General features: G+C 48.0%; 1 protein-coding gene across 1 annotated transcript in view; it reads left to right on the top strand.

Moving 5' to 3' along the window:
• The window catches only part of GAD1 (glutamate decarboxylase 1), a 72,217-nt gene that overhangs the window by 8,009 nt on the left and 38,871 nt on the right, over positions 1-25,337 (top strand). Inside the window, exons 3-5 of the mRNA XM_015407264.1 lie at positions 9,076-9,234; positions 13,348-13,590; positions 24,128-24,218. Of these exons, the coding sequence (XP_015262750.1) occupies positions 9,076-9,234; positions 13,348-13,590; positions 24,128-24,218 (493 nt within the window). The remainder of the gene's footprint in view (positions 1-9,075; positions 9,235-13,347; positions 13,591-24,127; positions 24,219-25,337) is intronic.

Genomic DNA, 25,337 nt, shown 5'->3' with positions numbered 1-25,337 from the left:
TTCTCTCCTGTTAGGTGTCCTTCCTTGTCTGTCTCCAGATTGCTACTCTCAGGGCAATAGCCACACTCAGTCTTACCCTCTCTCTCTCAGCTAGAGATGTAGTCAGGAACCCATCTCTGTCTCTCCTCTTTCCTATCAAGTATATTAATTCCTATATAAACCTTTATCTACTCTTTAATCAGGTCGTGCACCCTTGCTGTGTTAATTACTCTGCCAGCAGAAGGCAGCCAGCCGTGGCTCCTTGATAACTGCCTCGAGGAAACATAAAAGGCCAAGACAAGAGGGACAACTTTATCCTTTTGGGAGAAGGGGGGGGGGAGAGTGCAATTCTGAACCTCATTTCCCCGGGAGAAAATCCTATCATTTTGCTGAAACTCTGCACCGTAACATTTAAAGGATGGAACGATTGTGGACATCGACCTCACCTGGCGATGCCGCCAAGCCTATTTACAGGGCAATCCTGTGCCCACTTAACCTGGGAGAAAACCCAATAGGATAACAATGGCACTGAGTAATCCTGCGGAGAACCACCTTACTGACGCGAGGCAGGGCCTCGTCTCTGTTGCATTTATTCCATTTATCATTTATGACAGACCAACAAGGGACTAGCAACTTTGCTTGGGGGGGGGGAGAGAAAACTTTAGGAAGGGGGAGAATAGAGGCCACTGCTCGGCTAGACGGATGCCAGCCAGCCAGTCGCGTTGAGGCCGCCCCGTGTGGGACGCCTGTTTTGGGGGAGAGAGCAGCTCTCCCCTACCAAGAATTCGTCCGGGGATCCGTCCAGCCGAGCACCGGCCTCTCTTCTCCCCCGTCCTAAGATTCCTAAGTAAATTGCAGTTTGGTGCTTTTCCTCCCGGCTCAGAGAATTGGTTTCAATACCATGTGCTTATTTCCGCAAAGCAATGAAAACAATCCCCGCTTTCCTTTCTAAAAAATGTTTAAGGAGGCTGGTTACGCGTCTGGAGAGAAACAGGGTGGAGAGCAGAACACATTTTGGGTCCGGGGCACCTTGTATAAGCTTTCGTGTGGACGCCCACTTCCTCCGCAATTTGTTCTCTGCTGTTTTTCGCGTCGCCGAGTCCTCCCCAGTACAATTCTGACTTGAAAGAACCCAGCCACTTTGGCGATTCTGCTCTTCGACTGGAGCGCGTCGGTCCCTCGAACCACCTTGGCGAGACATCGAATCCTCCCTGCGCGAAACGTTTTTATCACTCGCTTGGCCAATCAGAATCTAGTATCGCATCTGTCATGGACGGACCTTTCCTCATTGGGCTGTGATTCCCCTGGCGTCATGAGAGGCGGGCGTCGCTTTATCCAATGAGAACGCCGGCAAGTCCTACCGGCATTTCTGTTTCGATTCCAGCCGGTGACCATTCGTGGGGATTTGCTCGTGGGTTGACAGCAGGTGGTTCTCGGATCTCCACTGCTGCTGCTGCGGCGGCTAACAATGGGATGTGGTCACTCTCGGAGTCTCAGCAGGTCGACTTGGGTTGGAAGTTCCCATTGGTTTTGAAGTTCCTTCTGGAAATGTACGTTCCTGGTCTTCGATGCCGCCAGGGACAAAAAGCTGAACCGTGGGAGGAACTATAACCTCCTTTCGAAATAAGCAGCTTGAAGCCCCGTACTTGAAACACGCGTTTAGGAACAGGAGGGGTGTTCGTTCTGCGATCTGAAGACCTACAAGGCAAACAGTCGTTGTGATGGGTCGGTGAATAACTTCTGAAAGGAGAGGGCGCCCAGCTCCTCCGAAACTTTGCCCTACGCTCTTGGAACCCGTTTCCGGATGGTTTGGGGAGCGGTTCTTAGCGGCTAGTCCCTTGTGAGGCCAAGTGCCGGCGCTCCTCACATGTTCAGAAATATGTCCTTCTCCATACATTCCCGGCCAGACTTTTTCTGGATTTGACCCAGCGTCGTTCACTAAGGACACCCTCGTTTATATTGAAATCCGGAGATGAACTTCCTGCATCAGAACACCTGAAAGCTGCCTACTGAATCAGACCCCTGCGGGTCCATCACGGTCCGTCTTGTCTACTCAGACTGGCAGCGGCTCTCCAGGGTCTCAGGCAGAGGTCTTTCCCATCACCTGGCCCTTTCAACGGGAGATGCTGGGAACTGAACCTGGGGCCTTCTCCTTGCGAAGCAGGTGCCGTGGCATTGACACGAGTTCCCACTTCTAATAGGGGAGATGAGAAGCAAAGACTCGGCCTCAAGGGAACGTCTGTCCGAAGAGGCCTGACCGGGGAACCACAAAAGAGACAGGGCACTTCCAATCCGGAGGGCTACTGGAGAGGGGGAAGCGCCCCCCCCCCCGCGCGCAATGCATCGCATCAGACACCATTTCCACCCGGGCAGTTCAGCCTTGCCTCGGAAACCCTTCGCTCCCGTTTTGTTCTGCCCCCGTGAAGCCAAATCAAGACGAATTAGCCTTCCCGGGAGGGGGAAAGAGCGAAAGAGAGGAGATCGCCTCCTGTAACATAATTGCCTAATTTGTACCCATTACTTCAACCTCACTAAAGATGCAACAACCTGGTTAACTTCATTCGTTGGAGATTTACTGAGATATCATCATCCTTACAGAGGGGTTGAGTTTCCTTGAAATAAAATAATTGATTTAATTTGTAAAGAAGAAGAAAGGAGCAGCGTGGGGGGGGGGCGATACTGTCGATGGTAGGACCCGGCCTTGCTTTCACTGAGCTTCCTGGGAGGTGAGAGGCTCGCGGGTTAGGCTGAGGCGCGGCCGGCCCTCCTCGGGTTTTCACAGTGAGAGACGAACGGGGCTGGGCGAGCCACCGCCTGCTTCTGAGCAGCAGCCCTCGACCCCCCCCCATCTCCAGGGCCTGAGGAGGTGAACCCCCCCCCTCCCAGAGCTGCACTCCCAGTCCTGCCACAGTTCCGCACTTTCGATTCTACTTCCTTTCGGTGGAACTTCAGACCGCGTGCTCTCCCGTGTTACCAATGAGCGCCAGGGAAAGGGGCCATTGCGGTCACACACACTAAATAATCCACTTTCAATCCACTTTCAATGCACTTTCCAACTGGATTTTGCCAGCTCACACAGTAAAATCCAGTTGAAAAGTACACTGAAAGTGCACTGAAAGTGGATTGTTTAGTGTGTGTGTGACTGCAAGCCATAGTAAAATCCAGTTAGAAAGTGCATTGAAAGTGGATTGTTTAGTGTATGTGAGCACAGCCTAAGAAATTCCATATCAGCCCTTGCAAAAGCTAGGACAAGTTCCCAGACCTAGGTTGCAGTCACACACACACAATAATCCACTGTTAATCCACTATCAATGGGCTTTCCAACTGGATTTTACTGTGTGAACCGACAAAATCCAATTCGAAAGTGCACTGAAAGTGGATTATTTAGTGTGTGTGATCGCAACCCTAGACCTTGCCCAAAATGATAATCTGAACTTCAAAGGATGCATTTATTCATTACCTTTTTATTCCACTGTCCCTCCAAGGGGGCTCCTTCTCCTCGCCATTATATCCTCACCTGCAAAAGAGGTGACCCGGAGCAGTCGTCCTCCTAACTGCCTTGACCAACATCGCCCAGGAGCGAAACCAGCAGGTCTCCCTGCTCCCAGTCTGGCACCACAACCACTAGGCCATTTTACCGGCTCCATCCGGGACCCTATTTAATTTTCTGCTGCTTGTAGCTGAAGAAGCATATTGGAAGTCGAGCGGTCTGTCCCAGGTGCCCCGTCTGCCGGCTGAATAAAAAAAGTATTAGAGTCACCGATTCCCATTTACTTCTCCAATCTACCGGCCGAGTCTAATGCCAAATTGGATTTCAGTGCCTCGTGGTCTAGTATGGTGATTTGGGCTCGCGGGCACTTGGCTCTTCAAGAAAATGAGCCACGATCCGAGAAGTTTCCGTCTCAGACTACAGCCACAAACTCACTGGCCGACGCCAGCCAAGCCGTCCTCTCTCACAAATGTTATAAAACTGGCCTACTTGGCAGGGTCGTTGTAAGGACTACAGAGCGAGCCTGGGTTCTGAACGAGCATCGTGTGGCCATGAAGAGCATGACTGGTCATTATAGCAATCTGAAAAGCCATTCACAGTGGAGTCATGTTGTTGCTGTCAGTGGGATTCAGTAGGGTTTAGCTTCGGAGCATTTTTTTAAAAAGCGCGCTTTCGATGCCAATTTCCCCTTCCTTTCTGTTCCCCAGCTCTAGTTAAAAAGAAAGCGCACTTTCGATGCCAATTCCCCCTTCCTTTCTGTTCCCCAGCTCTAGTCTAGAATTCGTCCCTTGATTATTTCGGGGATTTATATGCCGCCTCTCTTGGAGACCTGCTGGAGGCGCCGGTTTCACAAAGCGCAAGCAATGTTCCGGCCGGGCCAGTGATGCTCTGTATTCTTGGTGCTTGGCGGAGGGGGGGGGGCAACAGTGGGAGGGCTTCTAGTGTCCTGGCCCCACTGGTGGACCTCCTGATGGCACCTGGTATTTTTGGCCACTGTGTGTGACGGAGTGTTGGACTGGATGGGCCATTGGCCTGATCCAACATGGGCTTCTCTTATGTTCTTATGTAATGCCATACAGACATTCAGTATACCGTCCAGATCTCCCCCTCTCCCTCCCTGCGCAGAGGCTGACACCGAATCCACCTGCAAGTTTGGACTCCAGCAACAGCCCGGACTCCTCGAGAGACGCAGAGTCAGGCCCGGATCCTGTGGAAGTCGAGGGGGCGGCAGAGCGGCTCTCGGGAGGCAAAGGAGGCCTTCCACGTGGGGGAGGGGAGCGGGAGTGACCAGAGGAGACCGGAGGAGCAAAGAACCAGGGGCTTCGGGGCAGAGCCTTCTCTGCGGCTGACACCGTGCCCAGGGAAGCGCAGCCAACTGGTTTCCTCGAGGCGGTACAGCGCCCCCCACCCCGACGGCCAGTGACTCTCTAAAAACACCCCCTGCTCTTTAACCCACTGGAACATCCACGGGACCTTGAGTGCCTCCACCGACCGACCTTCCTCTGTTCTCTCGATTCCTTGGCCACTTCTTAAGCAGCAGCCGCCGCCCAAGTTCAAATTCGAGCGTCTGGTTTAATTTCTATTCTCGAAGGTTCCCCCCGCACCCTCCGCACAAAGTTTCCTACCGAAGCGTTAGGGTAAGACTAAGACATCAGAAAAGGTCCCGTCCGCCGCCTCTTCCGAAGCATCTCCGCGTTATAAAGCGAGGCTGCTGTCCTCTTGAGCAGAGGTGTTTTGAATTACATTCCTTTGATGTCAACAGAGGGAAAGAAAACCACCTTCCAAAAGACGAACAGGCTTTCTGGAAGCAGGATACATCCTGGCAATAGAGGAGCGGTCCGCTGGAGTCCCTGACAATTAATTAGTTAATTACCGCAGGGCAGTGGGTGTAGTAGAGCCAGGAGATCCGAAGATTGTCTGGCAGCCTGAAACTATAGCTCTTTTTGTGGCCAGCTAGGTTTATTTTGGGGGCTGAGAGAGCTGTGACTGACCCAAGGTCACCCAGCTGGTTTAGAGGAGTGGGGAATCGAACCGGCTCTTAAAAGAGTCCGCCGCTCTTAATCTAAAGAAGTGAGCACTACAGTGACTCACAAAAAGCTCCTAACCTTGCCACATATTTTGTGAGTCTTGAAAATGCTACTGGGCTCTTGGCTCTTTTCTGCTGCTACAGACAGACTAACGCCGCTACCCATCTTGATCTACACCAGACTAGTTCTGTGACGTAGCACCAATGACATGTTACCATGGAAACAATGAGCAAAAGCAAACCAGAAACACTGGGGTTGCTGGCAGGGCTGAGTGCTTTGGTCAGCAGAGATTACCCGAGTCCTTGTGAACTGCAAAAGAGAGGGTTTGAGCCGGATGTCAAGGAGACCTGCTCCTCCCACGATCAAGCAGATCGATCATATGTGACGTTTATTCGGAAGTAAATCCGGATGAATGCAAGAGAATCGAATTATTCTGCACTTGAGCCCTTCCCCAGTTTTCTGCCCCTTTCCTAAGTGTTTTACGTGGGAGGCAGGGTTGCCAATTCCAAGCTGGGAAATACCTAGAGATTTGGGGGGTGGAGCCCCGGGATGGCAGGGTTTGGGGAGGGGAGGGACCTTCAGGTAGGTCTAATGCCTAGTCTCCACCCTCCAAAGCTGACGTTTTCTCCAGAAGAACTGGTCTCTGCTCTCTGCAGATGAATGGTTAAGTCCAGAATGTCTCCAGGTCCTACCTGGAAGGTGGCAACCCTGGCAGAGAAAGTCTCAGACTTCCAAGCCTATGCATACTTCCTTGGAAGTAAGTCCTATTGAACCAAGGAACACACCCCCTTGGATCTGGAAGTTTGAAAAAAAATAATCGCTACAAAATCTGGGATTCCTCACCCATACCCTGTGCTTTGTTGCCCCTCGATTTCTCTGTTTGCTTATATTTTTTCATTCACCTATGTCAAGTGCCTACTGAGCATCTGTTCACTGCATCTGAAGGGAGTGGTCTCTTAGTTTACATACACAAAAAGCCCACCCTTGCTCTAGAATAAAATTGTGCTGGTTTGTAAGGTCCTGCTTGGACTCCTTGGAGCCAACTACACTTTACTTTTGAGCACAGGATTGGGCTGCACATTACTGCCCCCTTTGTCTCTTCAGAATCTTATCGGTATGCAAGGTTGCCAGCATACTGGGAAACATCTGGAGATTTGGGGGGTGACGTGTGAGGAGAGTGGGGTCTGAATGGAGACCTCGATGGGGTAGAAAGGCCTAGAGTCCACCCAGTGGCCATTTTCTCCAGGTGAACTGATCTCTGTTGTCTGGGGATCAGTTGTGATTCCAGGAGATCTCCAGCCACCACCTGGAGGCTGGCAACCCTACATGTATAAACACTGTAAACTGACTTTGCTTTCAATAGATCGAACAATTAACTATTGGAATCAGGGCAGTTTGCTTTTTAAAAAAGTGTTATATGCCAGAGGTATGCCAAAAATCTTTCACAGCCTGAAATTTCTGAGTTGAAATAAATGGGCTTAGGTTGGAGCACTTTGCATAGGATGGCTCTGAAAGTCTTGGAGGATGACGACGACGACGACAACGCATCTTTCTTCTAGATGTGTTGAGAGGATTGCACATTACTGCCCCCTTTGTCTCTTCAAAATCTCATCAGTATGCAGGGTTGCCAGCTCCAGACTGGGAAATATCTGGATATTTGGGGGGGGGTGAAGTGTGAGGAGAGTGGAGTCTGAATGGAGACCTCGATGGGGTAGAAAGACCTAAAGTCCACCCAGTGGCCATTTTCTCCAGGTGAACTGATCTCTGTTGTCTGGGGATCAGTTGTGATTCCAGGAGATCTCCAGTCACCACCTGGAGGTTGGCAACCCTACATGTATGAACACTGTAAACTGACTTTGCTTTCAATAGATCGAACAATTAACTATTGGAATCAGTGCAGTTTGCTTTTTTTAATAGTGTTATATGCCAGAGGTATGCCAAAAATCTTTCACAGCCTGAAATGTCTGGGTTGAAATAAATGGGCTTAGGTTGGATCACTTTGCGTAGGATGGCACTGAAAGTCTTGGATGATGATGATGACGACGACGATGCATCTTTCTTCTAGATGTGTTGAGAGGAAGCACACTCCTGGGTATTTCCAAGAGAGGCTGGGATTCTATGCCTGCCTGCCTGCCCACCTGAGAGTAATAATCCCATTGAATGCAATTAACAGGCACACAAAAGCATCCACCTAATGGGTGTGCGCTTCATTGCCTCTGCTGAAGTGAGCTCTGACTCGTAAAGAAAGCGTATGCTGTTCCTCTCAGATGTGCTATTGGACTCCTGTTTTGTTTCACTTCCATCCATAGGGTTGGAGCCTAAGGCTACAGTCCTATGCACTCTTACTTTGGAAGATGTTATTATTGAATTGAACAGGACTTAACTTCTGAGTCAACACAGATCAGCTTGAGCCGCAGGTTTCTTCCCAAAAAGCGAAGCATGAGAACAAAGTGCTGCATCTGAAATGGGAGTCATGCTATCTGATGTGGAAGTCCTTGCTCCTGAGTATGGAGAAAGAGAAATGCACTCTGCTTGTGCTCAGGGACACACTCTCTAAGGACACAGACTAGGTTCAGGGACTGGGCTTTGGAGCAGCAGCAAAAGCAGGCCCGTAGCTAGGAATTTCTAAGTCAGAGGGCATTTTAATTCTTCCGGGGGGCACTGGAGCACTGGCTAAATCAATTAAAGGTAACTCACATGCTTCAGCCAGCCCCAAAGAAGTACGGTGCAGGGGGAAGGCAAGGAGAATCAGCGGCACAGGGGGAGTTCATGGCGGCCACCGTATCTTGCCAGAGAGCCAGGGGGGTGGGCTGAAAGGAAGTTGGGGGGGCTTGGTAGGGAGTCGAGGGGCTGGGCCCCAACATGCCCCACTGTACCTTCTAGCCTGAGCAAAAGACATCCCCCAGGCCAAGATTTGGAGGTGGTTTCTGGATTGGTATTCCAGAGAGACAGATCCTCTGGTTTAATCAATGAGTGATAGAGAAAGAGAACCGGACGGTGGCCTTAGTTTTAGCGCAGCATCTCCTTTTACTGCCTGCTTTCTAAAACCCATTCATTTTGCCTCTGGGAAGGAAAGAAAAGGATGGGGGGGGGACTACACAGGATGGCTGTCATAATTGCATTGACTTGTCCTGAGCTCTCTTCTTTCCGGTGGCTGATTCCTGGAGTGGAATCTGTCCGATCGACTTAATAAGGATTTACCACTACATTAAATGACACACAAAAAGGGGTGTGGGTATAGGGGTTTTTTTTATTTTGTGCCTGGCTGGCTCTTTTGCAGTTGATGTCCTTTGAGCGCTCGCTCCTCCAGGCGAATGCGCTTTCCCTATAAATACTCTTCCTCCCTGACCTCATTAGGGCAGACCCACCAGAATCAGCCCCACTTTGAACAGGATCTGGCAGGGCAAGTGAAGAAGGCGGGACAGAGGCGGTGGGGGGGGGGAGGAAGGCTATTGCCTTGCCTGTGATTGCGGTGGCGGCGACAGCAGTTATTATTTCCTGGCTCGTTAGTTGTAGCCAAGATGCTGGGAAGCGAGAACAAATCCCCTCTGACCTGTGCACCTTGTAATAATGATGTAGGGTTCTTGCAAAGGAATAACAGCCTGGAAGACAAAAGTCGCCTGGTGAGCGCGCTCAAGGAAAGGCAGTCGTCCAAGAACCTGCTGGCCTGCGAGAACAGCGAGAAGGAAGTCAGGTTCCGGAGGACCGAGACAGATTTCTCCAACCTCTATGCCCGGGGTAAGGCTTTTCTGTTCTGCTTTCTCTTGTATATCCTCCTTCCCATGGCTTCATGTTTCCAGTCAGGGCTCAGGCCTGCCTGCATCATTGGTGTCTGGAAGTACCAGCTACATCCCAATGGTGATGGTGGTGTGAGTGAGAGTGAGTGAGTGTGACAACTTGGTAGGGGAAATGCACTCTGTGCACGACCAGATGCTCCATTTAGGGCTCCAATTACGCCTTGTTTTTGTTTCTTTCCCCAGCCCCCTCTAAGTCCTGTAGCCTATTTTCTATAATCCCCTTGTTTTCTCAACAATTTGCCCGTGCATGTATATCCCACTCTTCATCTAAGGAGTTCAAAGTGGTTTATACAGTTCCTGTGAGGTAGGTTAGGCTGAGGTTACAAGGTCTCCTGCTGAGTTTCATGGCAGATTAGCAATTCGAACCCAGGTCTCCAAGATCCTACTCTAGCCCTCTAACCACTACACCATACTGGCATGCTTTCCTCTGTTCAAACCCCCCCCCCCCATGATTGTCTGGCTATTACACCAAAGTCGTGTTATTTTACAGGCATTTTTAATCTACAAGTCAATATAGTTTATTGATATGAGGTTGTTTTTCCCCCGTCCACCTTCCAGATTTACAGGCAGTAAGTACAAGATACTTGTGGCAACTGGGCAGAGTTATTCAGTCTGCTTTTGAAGTTCTCAAGGGCATCAGTGGCTGCTGCTGGAAACATAAACAGTTTTTGAATTAATTTCTGACACACAAACGCCCGCACACACACATATATATACTACCGCATGTTCTGGACCTATTTCTTGGCCTTCTGTCTGTACTAGAGCCCACCGCACATTACTCTCATTAGTCAAAAAGCCATTGTTATCCAAAATCTTACCAGCTTCACGTATCCTTAGTTAGGCAATACTAAATAATTCAGGTCAGCACAGTTCAGGTGAAACCAACTGGAAATTTTACATTGATTTCGGTGGCTCAGGGTTCTGCCTTTTGCTGGGAAGTTCCCTGAAGTCAAAGACCACTTCCCGTGCTTAGGGTGATTCTGGAATCACCGTATTAGTTATTGCCACTCGTCCAACAAAGGTGACCCAGAGTGTTGTCCAAAACAGAGTAACTCGATTGACTTCAGTGGGTTTAGGAGGGCATAATTCTGTTTAGGATTGTACTACCAGAGTGATCCCAAATCCCCCACAGCCGAAGTATTTTGGTTTTTAAGCCATTTAAATAGATTGCAAGACGATTCAGTTCGAACCTGTCTTCTAATGCATTTGAGATCATATGGCTAGGTGGTAGGTTTAAGCACCGCTGTCTGGCGACAGAAGTTCCATTATATTCAGTGAGGGTTGAAGTCTGACTAAGTGCATTTAGGATGGGGTAAGAACCCTGCTGAAATCAGCAGGCAAACCGTCTACCCCAAGGCAGATCTGATATCAGCAAGACATGCAGCACCGTTGACTTAGAATCTCACTGAGTTCAACAGGGCTTATTCCTGGGAGAGAGGATTTGCAACCATAGAGTCTGTTCTACACAGCCATCCTCTCATACAAGTGTGTAACTGACAGAAGTGAGTTAAACCCACTTAATCAATGAATTGGGTGGGTGGTCAATCAATGTTCCCTCTAAGCTGTGGAGTCTTGTGAGCAACAATTCTACCTTGTGAGCTACTGGCATTAAAGTTGTGAGCCAGTGATTTGGCTGCTGCAGAAATCAGTTTGCTCTGGAGCCATCCTTCCTGAGCTAAGACAAAAATGTGTGAGCCGGAGGCTAAAAAACTATGAGCTAGCTCACACTGACTCAGCTTAGAGGGAACACCGGTGGTCATCTGTATGATCCTGCCAAGTATTAAGGAGGCATCCTTGACACATGTCAGATGCAAACGCATGAATGTGTGTGGTAAACTGGCTATCTGAATGGGCTCTCAGTTTCATGTTAATGTGGATCTTGGTGTACAAAGGCATAAATCCTATTGCCACTGGCTGTATAACTGAAATCAGGAAACCGTGTGAAGCCTGAAGAGTCTTGTGGCTTCAATTCCACAGGACTACACTCAAGGCTCCTACCATGTGGAGTGGCCTTGCCATGGTAATCAGCCATCTAAAGCTCGTGTGGCAGAGTAGTTCGAGTATCTGAGTAGGATCTGGGAGACCCAAGTTCAAATCCCCACTCTGCCACGGAAGCTTGTTGGGGGACCTTCAGCTAGTCGCTCTCTCTCTCTCTTTCATCCTAATCTACCTTATAGGGTTGTTGTGAGGATAAAATAGAGGAGGGAAGAATGATGTCAGCTGCTTTGAAAACCTGTTGGAGAGAAGAGTGGAGTGTAAATATCTTAATTAATCAAGTTCTGCTAATTAGTTTTGTAGGAGGATGTCAGAAATGGGTGCTAAGAACCATTTTCAATGCCCAGTTTTTAATTTTGTTCTGTGGTTGTGATCGTAAGCAGCCTCGAGCGGGACTCTGAAGAGAAGGTGGAGAAATATCCTATGAAAAAAATAGGAGCCTTCTAGATATGTCCTGAGCTGTTGCTTGGTGCCCAGATCTCCCAGTGAGAAACTTCAGTGAAATGATTGAACAGAAACTCTGGGAAACACACACACACACACAGAGCTATTTTTTTGCATTACAGCTTCATTGCAAACAAAATGCCAATAGGAGAAGCATTTATTCCTCACGTCTTTAACCCAGAGAGAGCCTCTTGAATTTCTTCAGGTCAAACCACAGTTAAAGTCATAGCTGAGCACTGGAAGTAGAGAAAGAGAAGATTCTGAGCTAAGGTTGATTTGGATCTTGGGCTTCTGATGTAGGTGTGTGACAAAACAGGAATTCAGCAAGCAATTTTCCTTTTCACAGAACGGGGAACAGGACAGAGAAGTCCCCCCTTCAGAATTTCTCCTTTTAACGCAGCCTGTTAAAAAGTGCAGGAGCTGTGCAAGAAATAATAGGCGACAACCAGTGTTCTCTCTAAGCTGAGTTAGTGTGAGTTAGCTCACAGTTTTTAAGCTTTTGGCTCACACTTTTTTGCCTTAGCTCAGGAAGGATGGGTCCAAAGCAAACTGATTTATGCAGTAGCCAGATCGCTCGCTCATAGCTTTAATGCCAGTAGCTCACAAAGTTGAATTTTTGCTCACAGGACTCCACAGCTTAGAGGGAGCACTGGGCCTGTCGTAATGACAGGGGCCATGTATACACAGTTGCCTGTTCAGTGTTAAGTAATTCAGAGACCTACACCTTGACTGATATGGGTCCCGGTCACACGAGCGAGATAATCTGGGGGGGAGGTGAGGCTTTTTGCCCCAGAGCAAAATGATCAGACATTCCTTCAAGGCTCCGTGATCAGGCCGTCAGCCGCTGATCACACGTTGATGGTGAAGCATGGCAAAGAAGTGGGGGGGTGGAAGTGGCATGGCGCGATCACACATGGGGCGATCACAAACTGCCGCTTCCCGATCAGGTGAGCGTTTTGTTTTTAAACCGGAGGTCCCGCATGCGTGTGACCACGGAAGCGAATCCACGGCGGGGTTTAAAAAAAAAAAATCGGGTGTGAGATGGGTCGCAGATGGGCGCTGGTTGCAATGGGATACCAGCGCTTCCACGATCCGACATCTGCCTGTGCCCCACATTTTCCAGAAAACACTGCACTTTCCCAGGTATCTTTTTACTCCGCATCTTCGGCGGGGCGATACGAGTCGCCGACGGGTACAGGACACTTGCCAGATGTTCCTATGTGATTGTGCCCGTAAAATCCACCCAGCATTCGCCCTATCAAGAGGCTAATTCTGCGTGTGACCGGACCCATTAATAATAATTAACACAGATCCAAAGCTCCACACCTCTTATAAGCACACACTGAGACAATTGCCAAACTCCACCCGTTTACCATTTTAACCATGCTGTTTTTCTGAATCCATCCACCTCAAGGTAATTAAATCCATGTTCGGCAGTCTTAAAGTATACGCAGTTGTGTGTGTGGTCACTTTTCTGGGTGGATACGCCACACAAGAGTACAATCTACATGTGCGAGGTGCTTGGCAAAAAGAGAATGAAGAGGATAGGAGGAGCTGAAGAAATCCCTTGCTTCCCTTTAACAGCGATTATTGTACGCTGGTCCATTTTTTTCAGACTTGCTGCCGGCCAAGAATGGAGAGGAGCAGACGGTGCAGTTCCTACTGGAGGTGGTGGACATTCTCCTGGCCTATGTGCGGAAGACCTTTGATAGGTCCACCAAGGTGCTGGATTTCCACCACCCACACCAGCTCCTGGAAGGCATGGAAGGATTCAACCTGGAGCTCTCTGACAACCCAGAGTCACTTGAACAGATCCTAGTAGACTGCCGGGACACATTGAAATACGGAGTCAGGACAGGTGAGAGAATTCCCTTGTCTTTGCAGGAAACCAGGGGACTAGAGACGTTGTAAGGACTGTACCCATGGGTCTGGCTCTGCATGCATGAAGCTATGAGTGCACAGGGCAAGCTGTTCAGTATATGCACCCTTGGCTTGTGTGATGGAAGGAAGGACAGCTGGAAGAAATTTGAGTCCCTTCTGAAATGATACAATTTGTGCCACTACTTTAATACAAATTCTACACATATATAGAATCCCTTCCATGGGTTCTGAGAACCTGAGTATTATGAGAACTCCCTATTTGGATAGGTCTTTGAGGGCCAGGGGTGGATTTATTCTAAATTAATTTGCGAAGAGCAATGGATTTGCATAGCTCTTTGCAGTGGTTCTTTTTTAATAACTCCTAATAGCTATAGTGTTGGGTGATAGTGAGATATTGAAAAATTGGTATTTAGTAGAGATAATTTAGTCCAGCAGAGCCAGAGTAAAATAATTCAGACTGAGAGTCCATGTGTGATTAAAATATAAAGTTTTTACTAAATTCTAGCATGGGAAGGGTAACTGGGATGAAAATAACAGAGCAAAGTCGGCTACATCCTTACTCTACAAAGACAAAACTAGAAGAGAGAGATTATGGTTGCTCTTCTTGTTCTTCAGAACACCAAACGAAGACAGGAAGAGAGCCATAAAATGCTAATACACCTTGACACTTTAGTCCCAATCAAATTCCTAGATCAGGGAGAAAATTCCCGGGCTTTCTACATCTAAAGAACATTGGTTATATGGAAAACATGTGACTTCCTGTGAGTAACATAAACAAACATTTAACCCCAGATATACTGAGTGTTTTCAACTTGTAATACCCAACATATAGCAGCATTATTAACACAGGTCCCTGTGAGACAAGTTGCAGGATTCATGCCCAGTACATAGGCACATTTAACAGCTTGTAACAAGAGTAATTCAATAGGCAGAATCAAGAAACTGGCCAGAAAAGAAGGTGCTCTTAAGAAGAAATTGTATGTTGTCTGCCACAGAGGGGTAACACTCCTCTGCAGACCAGTTATACTATCAATATATCTAATTTTCAAAGTGGCCCCCATCTACAGATACTTAAATCCAGAGACTGGATCTTTCCATAAACCTGAGAAAATCCCCAGGATTGCAGAAAAATGGGAGGAGAGGAGAATGGTATAAGATGTGTTCAGTCACCATTCAGGAGAAAGGTAGGGTATAAATGAAGTAAATAAAAAATAAAGCTGAAGATGGGCCGGGGGGGGGCAGATTAAAAAAAGTTGGTTGGTGAGTGGGAAGGAGAAAGGGAAGCAGGGAAAGCGGGGAGAATATTGGGGCTGCCAGGAAGACAGAAAGAGGAAATAGTATGGGGGAAGTGGATACAGGGGGAAATGAAGTGTTTGAAAGTACCCAAAGTAACCCCTGCCTTATTGCCCGTGTTAAGGCAGGCTGTTGGCAGTTCTATTTGTCACACAAATGGGCATTTTGCAGTGTTGTGTGTAGAGAGCTCAGGCAGGCACACTTTAAAAGTCTCAATCTCTTGCACTTGATGGAAAGCAAAGGGGCCTGTGTCTCGGGGGAACAATATCATTAGGTAAATGAGGGCATAAATGGCACTGAATTTGCAGTTTCTCTTTGTTATGTCCTCAAGATGTTTAATGCCAAAAACAAAGGAAAAAAGGAGGGCTTAGTATCATTAATAGTTGTAACCCCACTGATAACTCATTAAACAAGGAAAGACTGCTGCTTCCAGGTCATTTCTGAGTAAGATATCGAGTATAATTTCAGCTGTAATTCTGCTTTACATTCTTCAGCGTGTGCTACTATTTTCAGGACAAATGGTTTTAATAGCTTTAATTTTCAATTATGGGGGGGGGGGGGAGATGTGCCTGAAATATTTTAAGTCTTTCTAGAAATCTAAATGGACCAGACTGTCTGAAAATGAAGTCGGTATCCTTAAAACACTTCCAGAACCTTGGCAACGACAGAACCAGGGGTAGTTTCATAGAAAAAGAACTAGGGGAACTCATTAGCATACCTCATTAGCATATGCCACACCCCCTGACATCAGGGGCCCAGCGGTGGACCTGCAAGGCCGGCGGGAGTGTGAGGAAGCCCCGCCAAGGCCCTCCCTGGCCCCAGGCAGGCAGGGGTGGGGAGAGGCGGGGAGGAAGCAATTTACCCTCCCTCTTCTCCTGCCTCCTCCTGGCTGAATGAGGGCCGGAAGCGGGGTGGCCGGAAGCAAGGGGCGGGGCTTCATCATGTGCCCCGCCCCCCGCACCTCACCCAGGGGAACTGCGATCCCCCGCGATCCCCCCCAAATCAACCTCTGGACAGAACAGATACTTCCTCATCTGTCACAACCCCATTTCTATGTAGGGTTGTCACGTATTCAAGAATATATGATGTTGAGAGCCAGAATTTGTTATTGGGAGGTTTATGAGGAAAATTCCTGTAGGTCTGAAGGGGGAGGGAGAGATTTGATTAACTTAAGGCTTTGTTTATTTTATGTGATCCCCAGAATTATGTGGACAGTTCTGATATGTGGCACATTATTCCGTCTGACTCTGCTCCTCTCACTGGATAAACCTATGGGATAAATTAAACAGTGAATTCTTCATATTTAGCAATAATACCTTGGATTGTTTGATGCCAGAGGCAGAAAACCTCTGTTGCCAACCATCAGGCTGCTGGTAAGAAGGACAGAGAGAGAGGGGGGGGGGAGAGAGAGAGAGATTGGTAGACATTTCCCAACCAATGAAAAAAACTTGGAGAAAGTAAAAGAAAATATTGTAGCTGCCATGTAGCTGCTCTTTTATGTCTAAAAAGCTCTGTGAGTGTAGGAGCTTCCCAGTTTTTATGAGCAAGGCAATGTTCCATAGATAACATATGTGTACACAGCATCTATCTGTCCATCCACCCGTCTGTCTATCCATCAGTTTATCCATCTATCATCATCATTTATACCCTGTCTTTCTCCTCAGTGGGGACCCAAAGTGATTTGCATCATATCCTCCATTTGGTGTAGTGGTTAAGTGCGCTGACTCTAATCTAGGAGAACCGGATTTGATTCCCCACTCCTCCACTCGCAGCTGCTGGATGGCCTTGGGCAAGTCAGAGGTGTTCTTGAAAAAGAGCAGTTTCTGTCAGAGCTCTCTCAGCCCCACCTACCTCACAGGGTGTCTGTTGTGGGGAGGAGAAGGGAAAGGAGTTTGTAAGCCGCTCTGAGACTCTGAGTGAAGGGTGGGGTATAAATCCAATCTCCTCCTCCTCTGTCTCCTCTTCTTTTTCTTTTTCTTCTTCTTCTCCTCCTCCTCCTCACAACAACTCTGTGAGGTAGGTTAGATTGAGGGTATGTAACTGGCCCAGGGTTACCAGCATGTTTCCATGGCAGAGTGGGGATTTAAACCTAGGTCTCCCAGATCCTAATCTAACACTCTAACCTTTCATGCAAGAGATAGGAGTCCCATATTTTAGGCTGGGCCAATTATAATTTACTCTTTAAAACAACCTTCAGGTTTTTAAAATGTCTGCTCAAAGTTGTTCCTTAGGAGTCCTGTTTAGTAAAGAACAAAGTAGATGACGCCAAACAAGGCCGGTGAAAGGAAGAAGGTGGACTAGTTATGGTGGAAAGTGCTGTCAAGTCACAGCCAATGTATAACAACCTCGTAGGGTTTTCAAATCAAGAAATGAACAGAAGCGGCCCTGGGCTTGCTTGGTAGTCTTCCATCCAAGTACTATTTAGGGCTGACCCTGCTTAGCTTCCATGATCTGAGAAGATCAGATTAGCCTGAGCTATCCAGATCAGGCCAGAAGTAGATTCAGAGTTGCTCAATTCTGAAGGCCTTGGTCTTCTCAGGGGACCACAGAGCAGCAGAAGATGCTGCTGGGGCCACAGCAATTGGAATAAAACCAGCTATTGTTTGTTTGTTTACTTTATACCCCACCCTACCCTCCAAAATGGGCAAAAACCAACATAAAACAATGAAACAATAAAACAATAGATGACAACAACAGATAATGACAAAGAGCCATGCCTCATGTTAGGCAGGCAGGAATAGTTACCCGAAGAAACTTTAGTGCCCAAGTAGTATCCAGAATAGTAAGGGGCACTGGGAAAGGGGCCAAGGATAGGGGAGGCCAGAATGATTGCACTGTTCCTCCAAAACTGCTTTGAATCCCACCCCAGGAAGTATTCTTCTCTGAGATAGTTGCCATTCATGTGTCAGCATTGTTTTCACTCAGTGGGTAAGCTACCATCCGGAAGCGCTGTATAATATTCAAGAGTGTGATGATTTTACTGATGCCAAATGCTCTGTTAGAGAGGACAGTACATCTCAACTCGGATGGAAGAATTTAAGGTATTACTTCTTTTTTGAATTCGACATTGGTGGTAGTGGTGGAAAATGTCATGAAGTCGCAGCTGGTTTATAGCGACCCTGCAAAGTTTTCAGGGCAAAAGGCGTTCAGAGGTGGCTTGCCACTGCCTGCTTATGCGTTGTTACCCTGTACTTCCTTGGTGGCCTCCCATCTAAATACTAACCAACGCCAACCCTGCTTAGCTTCTGAGATCTGTCAAGATCAAGCAAGCCTGGGTTATCCAGGTCACAGCTGATTTAAGGTATTATTATAGAAGAATGGCAAATTGCCATTCATTTTCATATTATAGTTTTACCACTACAAGGAGATTGTTGTTTGGATTTTCACCTTCAGCAAACAAAGTATTTTGGGCCACCTCAGTTTATTCCTTGGATTTTCATGAAGAGAAGAAGACGCATAATGGTTAATCTCATTCCTCACATTCTCTGTCCCCCCTCATTACAGTGTGTAGGATGAGTATCCTTTAAATTTAGAACTGCTTACCTGATGGACAGCTTTGGGCAACATTAACAGTGAAGGATGTTGTGTCTGCTGAAAATCTGTTTTCCACTGAAAAATATCACGAGGATTAACCTTAAATTTTTACAAAGGCCCTTCTGGGTGCGTATCAAGCATAAGGCGAGTCCTAATATGACCTGACAGTGTTCTTCTCGGTTGATGGCCACTGAACTTCACTGGTTTTATGCACTGTATCAGAACAAACCATTAGACCATCAGAAGGACTCTTCATGAAATATGTTTTCGGAGTTACCTTCTGTTTCAGGGCAAGGGAGAATCAAAGACCTAAACTTCTCTTTCTCTTTGCAGAAACTCACCTGGTAAAAGGGGACTAATTAAAAATAGGGAATGAAACAGAGTTTTAAGCCATACCATTTTAATTTAATATTTACCCGAATGAATGTAATTCTAGCTGAACAACAGTGGATACTTTGTGTGTCTTTCTACAGACATAGTGTGATAAATGCATATTTATGTCCCATTTAGTGCAAATGGCCCTCATGTTCTCACACTGCTGCATTTATTTTACAAGATTACATTTTTGCATGGTTTGTATATGGGAAAAATGTAATACTTCCCACAGACAGTTCATCTATGGCTATTGTGGGTGCCATGATTATATTATTTATTTATTTATTTATTTAAATTTCTATCCCGCCCTCCCCGCTTACTTGATATACTGAGAATGCCTGAGCATCATAGGCATTTATTGGCTATTACCTGTGACAACATTTGAGAGATACTCATCATTGGGGAGACAGACTAAAAGAGAAAAGATGGGGGGCAAAAGAGATGGGGGTATATTGACAGATAAGGGGAATGGGGAGAAAGGAGTGAAATAGGAGGTAGGTTGATTGATAAAGGGAATGGCAAAAAGTTTAGTTTAGTTTATTTGATTTCTGTCCCACTCCATTTCCTGCAAGGGAGGGGAATAAGGGGGGTAAGTTATCAGAGAAGGCGGGTAGATTGACAGAGAAGGAATGGAGGCAAAAGAGATGGGGGTAGGTTGAGACATAAGGGGAGTGGGAGAAAGAGGGGGAAGATTTTTAGAGAAGAAGGAAGAGGGAAGGTTAGGGTTGCCAAGTGTACTTACCCTTGCCGGCGGGGGAGCCTTGCCAGGCTCTGGGAGCTCTCTCAGAACTTGTGCACGTGCGCCACCAGCACGTCTCAGGAAGTGACGTGCTACGTCGCTCACGTTGGGGGCGTGGCCCGACGATCTGGGGCACGCCCCCAATGTGAGCGACATGGCTGTGTCACCTCTGGTGACGCAGCTTCGGGGGGCGGAGTTCCCCCCGGGGCCCGATTCCGCCGCCGCGGAAATCGGGCCTCCAAAGCGGGGTTTTCCCCGCCCCCCGCCCCCACTTGGCAGCCCTAGGGAAGGCACCAAAGAAGAGGAAGGGATGTACCCTCTCCACAAGTTTCTTGTAGGTCCACACTTGTCTTATATTCTAATAGTGAAGTCAGCCAATCTTTGGATACTTAAATCCAGTGACTGGAGCTGTGAACGGGCAAGAGGGATCTTTATGCAAACCTAAAAAGGCCCCATGTTTGCAGAAAAATGTGAAATTTTAAAAAGAATACATTGGGGGCTTTAAAAAAATCCAAAAATGATTAAAGGAGTACCTGTTGCTTTAAGCAACAGATTCCCTCAGTGGCTGTTGCTAGGCAACCACAGTATCCCAGACTGCATTCTGTCAGTAAAAGGCAGGGGGGGAAGGCCGGGTCCTTTGAGGGCCTTTGAGGGAGTATTCATTGGAGCCAGGCCTGACTAGGGTTGCCATCTCCAAGTTGGGAAATTCCTGAAGATTTTGTTGGTAGAGTCTGAGGAGGGCAGGGTTTGGAGAGAGGAGAGGCCTTAGCTGATGCCATAGAGTTCTCCTTCCAAACTAGCCATTTTCTCCTGGAGGAAAGATTTCTGTCATTTGGAGTTCAGTTGTAATTCTCACTTGGAGTTTGGCAATCCTCCTAGGCCTGGCAGCAACCACTGGGTGACTTCATACCACCCAACTTGCATGACTCAACTAGGCCTGGCTGCTTGCTACTGTTCAACAGCAGCCACCCTATGAGTGCCAAAGTGGTGTAGCAGTTAAAGCTTCAGAGTAGTGTCTGGGAGATACAGGTTTGAATCCCCTTCTTGCTGTGTGATTTTGGACCAATCACATACTTTCAGACTAACTTACCACACTGGGTTGTTGTGCAGATAAAAAGAAGGAAAGGAGAATAATGTAAGCTGCTTTGGTCCCCACTGTGCAGAAAGGTGGAGTGTAAATGAACTAAACAAATAATAAATATAGCTGAAGGTGGGAGGCAAATAAAAGGCAGGGTGGTGAATGGCTGAGAAAGAGAGAATGAGGCAGGGAGAGGGGAAAGGATATGGTGTGGGGAGGGGAGGGGGATACAGGGGAAAGTGAGTCCCCCCCCTTCCATAAATCCTTGAGGATTCCCTACCATGCAAGTGGACCTGGCCCAGTGGCTGGCACCACACAACTGGGCCTTAGTTTTCCTAGGTAGCAGCTGCCGAGGGGGAGGGAGGGACAGTTAAGACAGAGGGGCAGATAAAGGTAGGTTGGTGGGAAGGAGATAGGGTTGCCACCTCCAGATTAGGAAACTCCTAGAGATTAGGGATTTGGAACCTGAGGAGGGCGGGGTTTGAGGAGGGGTATAATACCTCAGAGGGGTATAATGCCAAAGACTGCATCCTCCAAAGTAGCCATTTCTTCCAGGGGAGCTAGAGTTGCCAACCTCTACTGAGGGCTAGAAATCACCTGGAATTATAACTGCTCTCAGAGGTCATTTCGGGGAGGATTGCGGGGGTTCACAGTTCCCCCAGGTGAGGTATGGGGGCGGGGCACATGACGAAGCCCCGCCCCCTGCTTCCGGCTGCCCTGCTTCTGGCCCTCATTCAGCCAGGAGGAGGCAGGAGAAGAGGGAGGGTAAGTTGCTTCCTCCCTGCCTCTCCCCACCCCTGCCTGCCTGGGGCCAGGGAGGGCCTTCGCGGGGCTTCCTTGCATTCCCGCCGGCCTTGCAGGTCCACCGCCGGGCCCCTCATGGGGCTCGGCAGTGGAGCTGCAAGGCCGGCAGCAGCCAGGACTGTTGGGGGTGGGGTGTGTGGCCTTATGACACACTTCCGGTGATGTCAGGGGGTGTGGCATATGCTAATGAGTTATGCTAATGAGTTCCCCTAGGTCTTTTTCTACGAAACGACCCCTGACTGCTCTCCAGATAACAGAGATTAGTTCCCCTGGAGAAAATGGCAGCTTTGGAGGGCGGACTCAATGGCATTCTACCCTGCTGAGGTTGCTTCCCTCCCCAAACCTCGCCCTCCCAAGGCTCCACCTTCAAATCTTGAGGAATATCCCAGCTTGAAGCTGGCAACCTGAAGGGGAACTGATTTCTATACTTGGGAGATCCATTGTGATTCCAGAAGATCTCCGGGTTGGCAAACATAGGAGAGAAGGAAGCAGAAAACAGGAGAGGCTATGGGAGATTTCAGGAGTGGGTGGGGGAAATGAGACATCTTCCACAAGTCCTTGCAGGATCTCATGTGTGTGTGTGTGTGTAATAGTCAAGTGTGGGTTAATCTGTGTATATCTAAATCCAAGGACTGGGCCAACACTGACAAAAAGATTTTTCTACAAACTTGGGGGGGGGCAGTAGGGTTTGGGAGGGGGTTTCCCTGGTTTTGGGGGTTTCAGTCCACCCTCGAACAGGCATGTTGTGCATCGACATTGTTGGCATGATAACGTCACGCAGAAGTGACATCATCATGCTGGGGACGTTGCGTGTCGTTGCTGTGCGACATCCTCAGTGTGATGACATCAATTCCACATGACATCATTGCACTGGCAACGTCACACACGGCAATGTCAACCCCCCCCCACTCCCAGAAGACTCCCTCCCACCCCCTGCCGGCAGAACAATTGGACCTGGCAACCCTACCTCCCAGGTTTGCAGAAAAATCTGGAAACGTTAAAAATTACAGTGGGGGGCTTAAAAGGAGTCTTGGGAACAACAGCGGGTGGGCAGAAGTCATTATGGGCCTTATGTGGCAGGCCAGGAGCCATGCTCAGTTCACTAGCAGCAGCTGTGAGGATGAAGGGGGTTCAAGAGCTGTACTGGGCCTGGTGGTGGAGGCCGGGAGCTTGCGAGCATCAATGTCCGTGTGGGGAGGCTGGGGGGATGGGAGCTGTTTCAGGCTCTCCAGCAGCAGTTGCGAGGGGGAGGGGGTTCAGGAGCCTCTGTGAGCTTGGCGGTGGAGGCCAGGAGCCGCACTGGGCTTGCTGGCACTGATGTTGGGGGCTGGGAGCTCTGCCAGGTTAGCTAGCGGCAGCCGCAATGGTGGAGGGGTATTGGAAACCACAGAGGATCTGGTGAAGACGAGCTGTGCTGGGCTCATCAGCATTGATGTCAGGGGGTTGTGGGGGCAGGAGCAAGGTAGGCCTGGCCATGGGGGCTGCACAGGGCTCACAGTGGCAGCAGTTGTGATACTCGTGGCAGGTGATCCCTTCCCTCTCTTAGCTTTAATTTAATTTAAATTGAAAGCAGGAGCTGCAACCGGCCACTGGTGGTGATGGGGGGGGGGGAAATTAAAGCTGAGAAGGGGAAGGAAGCCCCCATGAGTATCACAGATCCCTGCTTGTATATTATAATAATGAAAAGTGTTGCCCCATCTGCGTACATCTAATCCGCTGATCAGGGCCACCCAGGAAGAAAACTGATAGTTTTTTAAACTTGGGGGACACCACAGATTTGCAGAAAAAAACTGAAACAAAAAAAATTGGGTTGGGTTAATCCCCACAAAACAAAAGCATTGTCTGAGCAAGTGCAGGCAACTGCTCTTACTGCCGCCGCCTCTGTCAGTGGGCCTTGCAGAGAGGAGGAAACCTGGCTAGACCAAGCGGCAGTAATGGGAGGGAACCTCAGTGGGGCCAGGAGGAGCTGCGCTGGGCTCACTGTCGAGGGCAGTGATGGTGTTGGGGTGGGGGTAGGGCTATTTTGGGGCAGGAACGGAGTTCCGGCTGGCTCCTGAGTTGGCCATGCCCAGCAGGAACTCATTAGCATAATAGGCCACACCCAACAGCAGAAACTCATTAGGATTGGCTACATTAGGGGTGTGTGGCCTAACATGCAAAGAAGTTCCTGCTACAAAAAAAAGCTCTGGGTTTTGACAACAAACAAGGTAGACAGAATAAGAAGCAAAAGGTGGGTGTGGTTGGGTGGGTGTTACTTCTGGTAACATGTGGGTGCGGCCTAATATGCTAATGAGTGGTGCTGTCAGGGGTGTGGCCCAATATGCTAATGAGTTTCTGCTATTGGGTGTGGCCTATTATGCTAATGAGTTCCTGCTGGGCTTTTCCTACAAAAAAAAGCCCTGGGTGGGGGTGAAACAAGCTGCGCTAGGCCCTGCAGCGGTGGTGATGGTGGGGGTGACCAGGAGCTGCAGCAGGCAGGGGCAGGGAAGAAGAAGGCTAAGAGCAGGAAGGCGACTATCGTGGGTCCCCACTTGTATAATAAGAGTAAGCAGTGCCATTTCCAATTTGAAGGTATAAAGTCATGCAATAGAATTCGGAAAACCAGATTGTTTGGACCTTGATGAAAAAACACAAAATCTTAAGAGACAGCGGTAAATAGCATCCTTAAGTTGGTATGTTTCATTATTCTAGGTCATCCTCGCTTTTTCAACCAGCTTTCTACAGGACTAGATATCATTGGCTTGGCTGGGGAATGGTTGACATCTACTGCTAATACCAACATGTAAGCACTCTCTTATTTTTCTCTCGGTCATATTTGCTTGCTAGGGGTCAAATTACTGCTTCTTAACTATGAGTGTGCACTCTCTTGCCTACCTAAATTATAGGCTTATCTTCCAGTTGTATGCAGTAATACCAAGCAATAACAATTCCAATTGGAAGGTAGCGTTTTATGCAACAGATCTTTATAGTATAATTTTAAAATGGGTCGCTTTGTGGCTTACAGTCACATCTTAAGTAGAGTTATAGCCTTCTATGGCCAGACACTTCAATGCGCTTCTTAGAAGTGCACATTCAATCTGTGATTACTGTGATTCTATATGTGAAGCACCATGTTGGTGATGATAATACCAAGTTCTTTAAGTGAGTTTTAAAAATTATCCATGGTACCTCCCAAAATCTAAGGAGATATGCCTTTTAAAACACAGTTGAAAAACATTCAGTGTGCCCTTACTTGGAGGGGGGGGTTTTGCACTATGCACAACTTCTCTGGTTTCTGAACTTTGTATATATATACTCCATGGGCTTTGCTGTGTGCTAGAGCTCTGATGCACACATGGAGCCTTCCCACCAGTAAGATCTTCCCCATTCACATCTGCGAGCATATTTCTTTGAGGCACCCCACAATTGCAGGGCATTTGTATGTGTATATCACATGAGAATATAAAAGGCAAGCATTTGAACAGGCTGAAATCTTTTGCACAAGCATGAATGGTAGAAATGAGCAAGGCCAATTCACACATGTGGTCTAGCATCTCCTTCAGGCTCTTCTGAATTTCCTGTGTCTATAAGTTCTGGTGGTCTGAATACAGCACAAGTTGAAAAAAGCTTAATGTGCATGAGCTAAGCCTTTCCCATTGCTGCCACATGTAGACAGAGCCCTGTGAATTGACCCTTGTGTTTGATAAAGTTTGAAGGATTCTACAGTCATTTTGTACAATGTGTGCAGGCAGCAGACGACATTTTGGTGAAATGCCTGTGCTCAATGGCTGAAATGGTTACTTAAAACCAGAAAGGAGCTCTCAAAACCTGAACTACTCCGCTCTAAATATGAAAATTAAAAAGGAATCATGGAGTATACAAAAATAAACAAAGAATGTTGTTGATTCAGTTAGCCTAATTT

This window comes from Gekko japonicus, unplaced genomic scaffold (assembly GCF_001447785.1).
Source record: "Gekko japonicus isolate JY-2015 unplaced genomic scaffold, Gekko_japonicus_V1.1 scaffold66, whole genome shotgun sequence".
NCBI classification, from domain to species: Eukaryota; Metazoa; Chordata; class Lepidosauria; order Squamata; family Gekkonidae; genus Gekko; species Gekko japonicus.
The sequence above is the reverse complement of the archived record's forward strand: the minus strand, read 5'-3'. Positions and strand labels throughout refer to the sequence as shown.